At 55.8% G+C, this 8342-nt stretch overlaps 1 protein-coding gene across 1 annotated transcript in view; it reads left to right on the forward strand.

The window, feature by feature from the left end:
- Positions 1 to 8342, forward strand: part of WHRN (whirlin) — a gene marked incomplete at its 5' end in the record, with an annotated part of 90478 nt that overhangs the window by 21823 nt on the left and 60313 nt on the right. Inside the window, one exon of the mRNA XM_029920581.1 lies at positions 2548 to 2766. Within this exon, the coding sequence (XP_029776441.1) occupies positions 2548 to 2766 (219 nt within the window). The remainder of the gene's footprint in view (positions 1 to 2547; positions 2767 to 8342) is intronic.

Here is an 8342-nt window from a genome sequence, read left to right on the forward strand (position 1 = left end):
CCCCCCCCCCCCCCCCCCCCCCCCCCCCCCCCCCCCCCCCCCGCCTTTTGTGACTCCCTGGACAAGCTTTTCTGCACCTGGTCTCCCTTCTCAATGCAGACGCTCCAGGAAGGGAGGCGAGTGGGCCCCGCCCCTTGCAGAGCTCCTACTGTGTGCAAAGGCTCGGGCCTTCATGTGCATGGGCTCACCGAATCCACACGGCCCCTGAGACGTGGGTATTGTTCCTGCCTGGAGCTGTGCCGGCCCGAGGACTTGTGACTGACAAGTGACAGACGTGTGGCTTCGATGCAGGTCTGCGTTCAGTCCACAGTGTCTGTTCCAGCCTGGCCCAGCCGTCTGCCTCAAACGAGCAAGATGGCCGCAGGATAGTGCCCGCGTGTGTTATGGTTTCTTCCGGGCCCACATGTGCACTTTCTTACCCCGTCAGGCCAGCCAGGCTTCTCTGAGGGCCTGAGGGGCCAGGCGGGGTCTCACCAGGCTTTAGGAGCACACGGGTGTGCCCACTTGCTCTCTCCAGGCTGGGCACACAGTAGGCGCTCAGTCAATGCTCGTGGAGCCAATGGCGGGCCTGGATTCACAGCCTCACAGTCAGCGGAGGGAGCAGGGAAGAGGCAGGCCACTTGGCACTGGCCCCCAGCCAGCAGCGCCCTGGAGGGGGAGGGAGCCCGGGGCAGGGGAGAGGGGTCAGGAAGGCCTCCGAGGCTCCTGTCCTGTGACCCACTTCCTCCCTGTCCCCCGGCTCCCACAGAGGCCTGCTTGCCCCCTGGCCTCTCCATCCTGCCCCTCAACTTAACCAGGTTTTATCTCCGTGGAGTCCCAGGGGATGCTAAAAGAGCACAAAGTCTCTCCCTGCTCGTCCTCTCGGAGATTTGTTTTCAAAGCAGCCTTTTGGAGAGTTGCCACCCTCTCGTTAGGCCTCCTCGGGGGACCGGGATTTAACTGTGGAATTGGACCTGGCATGGTCCAGCCTACCCTTCCTCCTCCAGCGTGAAGGCTCGGACAGATGTCGCACCAAGGCTCCCCGCTGTGCTGGAGAAGCTCTCTGCTCAGCCCCTTTTGTCTGTCCAGGGTACTGGGAATGCAGTTGGGGGCCCATCCAGGCAAGCTTGGGGGAGTCAGAGAGCTAAGTACTCCCCTCCCCCCTCTGGGGGCTTGTTTATCAAAAGCAATGCATCCTCCTTCTGGAACGTTGGGAAAATACTGAGAACCAGGAAGGACAGAATGATAACCACCCATAATCCTGCCCCCCAGAGACACACTATGGACATCTTGGCATCCTTACTCCTCAGTTTTGTTTCATTTTGTTTTTCCTGTGCAATTTTTTCTCTTAACATGCCTGAAGTCATACCAGAAGATACAATTTATATCCTTTTTACCCCACCTCCCATTCCAAACTCTGTAACAGTTTTAAAATGTGATCATAACCCCTGCTCGGCTTCATGCCTGCAAGTGACTGTCAGTTTGCTCACACCGTCCCCAGTGGCCCGGCTGGCAGTTAGTCCTGGTGCTAAGCTACTGTCCCTGTGGAAAGCGCTTCATCTCAGCTCCAAGAAAGGAAGGTGGCCAACCTCAGCGTCACCCTGCGCCCAGAGTTCGGGCTCCCCTCTGCTGTGGTGGATCCACCCTCGCATTGGAAAATGTGGAATCAAGGTGGTATCCACACTCAAAATTCGCTGCTGGGGAAAAGAAGCCCTTTGCTGGCTGTGTGGGCAGGGGGTTTTCCTCCTGTTTCTTCCTCTGAATAACTGACTTCTCTCCCAAGAAGAGGGGATTCCATGAGGATTTCAGGAGATAAAAGAGCATGCCAGGCACAGAGCAGGGTGTTTGCACACACAGGCTCTTTATAAATGTTCATCTGTCTCATTGTCCATAGTTTTATCTCTCGACTGTCTGGTCAGGGTCGTTAAGACAACCCCCAGGTTCCTTGAGGGCTCACGGGTTCAGCATATGGTTGTATTTGTGGCTGAGATTTATTGCAGCAAAAGGACATGCAGAAGAATGAGCACAGGGAACAGGTGCAGGGGGCAGAGCCTGTAGGAAGCCGGGCACACACTTCTCAGCCTCTGTTGCTGAAGGATGCGCACAGAATGAGCTGTGAGATGCTGTGTCCCTGGGATGCTCAGTAGAGACGTGCCGGGGGTTTTTATTGGGGTCTGGTCACATAGGTCCCCTCTGCCTGGACCCACATTCCAGAACCTCGCTCCCCCCATAGTTTCCAAGTAGCCTTCTCCATGAGGGAGGAAACACGCCGAATCCAGGTTCCCGGATGCCGGCCGAGGATGCAGTCCCCAGCCTGCTGTGGTCACTCTTTTCTGCACAGCTGTGCAGAGATCGTATTTCTTATGTTTGGACCACTTCAAGGTAGGGGCGGAACAGATGTCTCCATAGGACAGAATCTGACGGCTAGCGGAGAGAAAGGGACTCAGGGCAGAGCGGGGGGCTGGCCTCCTCCTCCATGCGTGGGGTCCAGAGAGAAGTAAGTCATGAGTGTAGGGAGGGTGTAGCCCCTTCATGCTAACCTGAATATTCCTCTCTCTCTCTCTCTAGGCTCTGAAGGGCTCCAAGAAACTGGTGCTGTCTGTGTACTCGGCGGGGCGCATCCCTGGGGGCTATGTCACCAACCACATCTACACCTGGGTGGATCCCCAGGGCCGCAGTGCCTCCCCGCCCTCAGGCCTGTCCCAGACCCCCAGCGGCACCCTGAGGCCGTGTGAGGGTGACTCCAGGAGCACCCTGAACCTTCTGCAAGGCAGCGATGAGAAAAAGGTGAGCTGCCCGGTGTTGGTGCCCCAGGCCGGCTAGGCGTGGAGGGCCGGTGGGCGAGGCTGCCCCCTCGAAACCCCATTCTCCCAACCAGACCCAGTCCAGGGAATCTCCTCAGAGGCGGGACATAGGAGCTTGGTTCTCTTGAGTCTCCGTCCTGCTCTCAAGCCCCCGCCGAAGGGTTTCATCTTGTTTTCTTCTCTTTTGGACCTGTGCAGCGTATTCCGACACAGGCTACGATCCTGCCACCAAGGGGCCCGAGACTGTGACTTAAACGGGATCCTTTATTTTTCCCTGACACAGAACAGAGGGGGACCGTCCGGGCTGGTGCCACAGCTCTGCCCCATGTCTGATTCCAGGACCCAGATTCCCTCTCTCGTCACCCTCTGGGCAGTTGGGCCGTCTGATGGTTGAAGCTGTGCCGCTCCAGCCCCCGGAGTGGAAACAGGAAGAGAGACAGCTCAGAACCTCCCCCCCCCCCCCCGCTTTCCGTTAGACACGGTTTGACTTCTCAGTGGTCCAGACCTAGGCACGTGGCCACAGGCAGCTGCCGGAGGAACCGCAGGGAACCTTGTGCGCTCGTGGGTCTTGGGTTGTGAAGAACAGGAACTGGTGCCGGCCATCTTGTATGGAGCGAGAATCCACTGGAAGGATGTGGGCAGGAACTCGGGGTGCAGCCTCCTCCCAGAGGAAAGGGATTCCCACTCTGTCTTCTCTGCCTCCTTCTCCTGCAAAGGCCTAGTCCCAGGGAGGGAGCGCCCGATTGGCTAGTGGGAGGGCGGGGCACTTGATGGACAGGATGGCCCGTGCCTAAGCAGGTGGTGGCGGGGTGGTTGCCCAGGAGAAGGGGAGCAGGGGCCTCAATAAATGTCCCCTTCCAAAGCCATTCTTCTCTCACATCTTGACAGTTTACAAAAAAAAAAAAAAAGCCCGAGAAGAGGCTTCCCCTGAGTTTTTAAACTTAGCTCTGGGTGCTGTTTGCGTTGCACCCCGTGGTTGGTCCTGAGACCAAGAACATAACTCCCGTGGGCAGGTGTGTCAGGACCCTGACCTCAACAGCCTGGAGGCCACGTGTCTTGGGGCTCCAGCCCAAGCAAGCAAGGCCTTCCATCCAGAGACTCTTTCTCAGCTCTATTTTCCTGACCGTAAGAGCACAGCGTTCACTTAGCAGGTTTTGTGTTCTTTGTGCAAACATCGGAATGCAGGCTGCAGCCTCAGTGCTGGGCCACGAGTGGCCCCCTCCAGAGCCGCCTGGCCTTCTGCATGGTGGCCCACACCCGGGGGGTGGGGGGCGGCACAGGTGGGCTCGGACCCCCTCCCCGCCAGGCGATCCGTGTTGCTCAGTGGCGATCGTGAGAAAGCAAGGCTGCCTGTGTGGCCTTGAGTCATTTTCACAGCCAGCTTCCTGGTGCTGGGCAGAGCAGTTGCTTTATCTTCTCCTTGAGCCCTTTCCCTGCGTTGGGCCTGCTGCCCATGGGGGCGGGGCTGTGTGCTTACAGCATCACAGCATCCTGGTGAATCCTCACGGCTGCCCTGCCCCGCAGGGCTGCTGTCCTGGATCCACGTGTCAAAGCTGAGGAGTCCAAGAGAGACCCGGAGGGCACTGTGGCAACCAGGACCCATTCCACCGGTCACCCCCTACTTAGTGAGCACCTGTGGTGTGCTCGATGCTGTTATGGGAGGGAGGACTAGAGAGAGGGACGAGAGAGGTGAGGCTCTGCTCTGGGGAAGTGTCCAGTGACTTTGGAGGTCATGGGAGGAGTGAGACAACGGTCCAGAAAGGAGCATAAGTAAGGTCGTTCAGATGATGAAGCATGATGGCAGAGAGTGAAGTCAGGAGAGATGAGTAGAATGAAGGAGAGGGAGGTACTGCTTCGGGTAAGGTGGCCAGGGAGTGCCTCTCCAGGGGGTGATTCCTGAGCTGAGACCTGGAGAGGAAGAAGGAGCTGCCATGTCCTCTGGCGGCTGAAAATCCCAGGGAGCAGGGACAGCATGTGCAAAGGCCCTGAGGTGGAAACCAGCCCATGTCCTCAAGGCTTAGCAAGAAGGACGATTAGCAAGAAGGGCCCTGTCACTGGAAGTGAGCAGGTGGGAGGGCTCAGAGGAGATGAGTTACCCTCTAGGAGTCTTGGAAGAACTTCCGAAGGGATGCAGAAGGCAGAGACTTAGAGAATTGTGCTCCAGGGAGGATCTGGGGGCCTCAGGAGGTGGAAAATACCCTGGCCCACACCCGAGTGGGCTTCACAGACCCCATGGCTCCGGACAAGCTTCTGCCCTCCCTCCTGTCCCTCTCCTTGCTGAGGCGGCACGGGAAGCCCCATCTCCTGTCACAAAGGGTGTGCAGAAGTCTCTCTGGGGCCCGCACTTGTGTCCCCTGGGCTGTGTCCCCTGGGTGTCCCCTGTGTCTTCTGCGCTGGAGCGTGCGGGCTCGGCCTCTCTTCCCCCCGCTGGTCTCGTCTGATACTCCAAATCGCTGCAACTTCCCATGCCAAACTTGAAGACTCCTCACCCCCCAGCCCCAGGGGACCCACACCTTCCAAGGAAACGAGCTTCCAGGGCAGCAGTGACATGAAAATCCCATGAGTTGCAAAATTACTTGTGAGAGCCACCTCAGCGGGCCACCAATGCTGGCTCACAGGTCGCAGCCTTTCCTAGTAACGCTGTGCTCCACACTGAGGTGCGAGAGCCGTCCGCAGAGGCCGCGGGAAGAAACTGAAGGGGAATCTCCGGGAATCAGACCCAGCCGCTCTCAAGTTACTGTCGTGTCCTCAGAGGTGAACAGGGGCAGGGTACAGCCTTGCCATGGTTCCAGGCTCCCGCTCTGGGGGGCCCTGCTGCGTTTACGGCTCCCATAAACCGGAACACATTTGTTGTGGGGGGGTTAAATGGGTTAGCGTGAGCGTGGCGGGAAGGGTGAGACACTGGAGCCGGGTTCGAATCCCGGCTCTGCCATTTGCCAGCTGTGTGACTTTGGACAAGTTACACAAGTGTTCTGAGCCGTTGTTTCCGGTGGAGACAGTAGTAGAGGCTTCTCTCGCCACCACTGTGTAAACTCCATGGCAGTATGAATCTTGTTTCTACGTCCTGGCACACTCACAGCGCCTGGATCAGTGCCTGGTACAGTGTCGGTGCTCAGTATTTATTCCATGAATGAGTGAATTAAAATGAAGACGCCCTGCCAGCCACCTCGTGCATGGTGGACGGAGGTCCCTAATGTTTGCTGGGTTTGAATCTGAGTCCTGTGCAGTCAGACTTTTGCTCACTGTTCTTTGCAAAGTTACCAAAGAGAGTATGGCCATCTGTTTCCCAAGGTGGTATTTCTGTTGTGATCTGAAGAGCCACATCTGCTGTGTGCCCTTGGGGGGCTGGTACCCAACCCATCATTTTCCAGGGAGGAAAGCACATTCTTTGTCTCTGTGACATCTCCTGCACCCACAGGCGTGAGAGAGAGAGTGAGCAGGGAAGGGCAGAGAGAGAGGGAGACACAGAATCTGAAGCAGGCTCCAGGCTCTGAGCTGTCAGCACAGAGCCCCACGCAGGGCTTGAACCCATGAACTGTGAGATCATGACCTGAACTGAAGTCGGAGGCTCAACCAACTGAGCTACGCAGGCACCCCTGAAGTGTTTTTAAATTGTGGCAAAGCACATGTAACATAAAATGTATCTTCCTTACCATTTAAGTGGCACTAAATTCAGAAGTATCGAGTACAGGCACCGCTAGCGGCCCTGGCCAACCTTCAGGACTGTTTTAACTCTTGCAAATCTAAAACCCATCAAATGACAGTTGCTTGGTACCTTTCCTTCTTTACCCCTGCCAACCACCGGTCTACTGTCTGTCTCTGAATTTGACTGCTCTGGGCACCTCACATACATGGAGAGATGGTATTTATCTTCTTCTGACTAGTTTACGGCACGTTGGATTAATGTACCCAAGCTTCGTCCAGGTTATAGCACGTAACAAGATTTCTTTCCTTTCTAAGGCTGATAACATTCTGTTGTGCGGATGGACCACATCTTATTCACCTGGGTTGTATCATCCTTTTGGCTGTTGTGGATGGTGCTGCTATTCGTTGGTGTACATACATTTCTTGGAGACCCTGCTTTCAGTCTGTTAGATGAAATACTCAGAAATGACGTTGCTGGAGCACGTGGTAATTGTATTTCTAATACTTTGCGGAACTGCCATACCGTTGTCCACAGTGGCTGGACCAGCTTACATTCCTAGCAATAGTACATGAAGGTTCCAGTTTCTCCACATCTTTGCCAACACTGTTATTTTATGTTTTGTTTTGTTTTGTTTTGTTTTCTTGTTTTTGTTTTGTTTTTGATAGTAGCCATCCTCATGTTTGTGAGATGGTATGAGTTTCACCCCAAGCAGTCTTCACGTTGGACCTTTGAGCCACCAACAGAGCAATGACGTGCCCGATGGCACACGGCTGGGGGTGGCTGGTGTTCGGGGGCAAGGCCAGATCTGTCTTCTTTCCAAGCCCTCTGTCCTAACATTGCTCTCTGCCACCTCCCCAGTGTGAGGAGCCCAGAGGAGGCCAGCTGAGGTGCCCCAGTGACACATTCCCTGAGGTCTCATGTGATAGGCTCTGTAACAGGAACAGGGAAAGAGGTGTGGTTGCTGTGGTTGCAGAGGACAGAGATCCTGCCAGCCAGAGATCTGGGAAGGCTTCCTGGAGGAGGTACCATTTGGAGTTTGGCTACATGGTCGTGGAAGGAATGGTGGTCCAGGCAGAGGGAAGGGTGTGAGGGTGGGAGGAAGGGTAGAGGGAACAAGATGGGTCTTGGGACACTCCCCCCACCGGTGTCATGTATGAGTTACGCTTGGGGAACAGCAGGGCTGAGATGACTGGCTGGGAGCGTGTGCAGCCAGGGGACATTTTCCTGCAAGCAGTGGGGGAGGGGGACAGAGAAATCGATTGCATGTCTGCTAAAACCTTTGTGAGATCATGAAGGAAAGGGAGTGCTAAGCTCATCCTCAAAGGAGGGGGTGTGGGCCTGGTGGGAATGAAAAACAAAGCATAAAGAGCCCTGGAGCCAATAATGATGCTTCTGGTTGCAGTTCAGATGAACTTCCAAGGTGGAAAATAGACCTTGGGGGAAGGTCCCGGTGCCCTGATGATCTTCCGTGTGTGTGGATATTCCCAGTTGGATCGTCTAGGAGCCAGAGGGAGGGGCCCGGCTCATTCTTCCAAACTTGACCTGGAGGATGTTTGAATGTGCTCCTGGGGCTGGGACTTGGCAGGAAGAAGGAAGAGGGAGCGGGGACCAGTGGTTTCTGGGGCGCGGGGGATGAGGAAGGTGTTCCTGGGTCCTGCTCTGAGGCAGGTGCGCCCCCTTGCCCCCCACCTGCCCTTGAGTCTGAACTTCCGGGCACAACAAACCGTTCTTGGGTCCTTTTTTTTTTTAAGTTTACTTATTTATTTTGAGACAGAGAGAGAGAGAGAGAGAGCACACAAACAGGTGAGGGGCAGAGAGAAGGAGAGACAGAGAATCCCAAGCTGGCTCTGCACCATCAGCGCAGAGCCCAATGTAGGGCTCGAACTCACAAACTGCCAAGTCATGACCCGAGC

This window comes from Suricata suricatta, chromosome 13 (genome assembly GCF_006229205.1).
Source record: "Suricata suricatta isolate VVHF042 chromosome 13, meerkat_22Aug2017_6uvM2_HiC, whole genome shotgun sequence".
Classification (NCBI taxonomy): Eukaryota; Metazoa; Chordata; class Mammalia; order Carnivora; family Herpestidae; genus Suricata; species Suricata suricatta.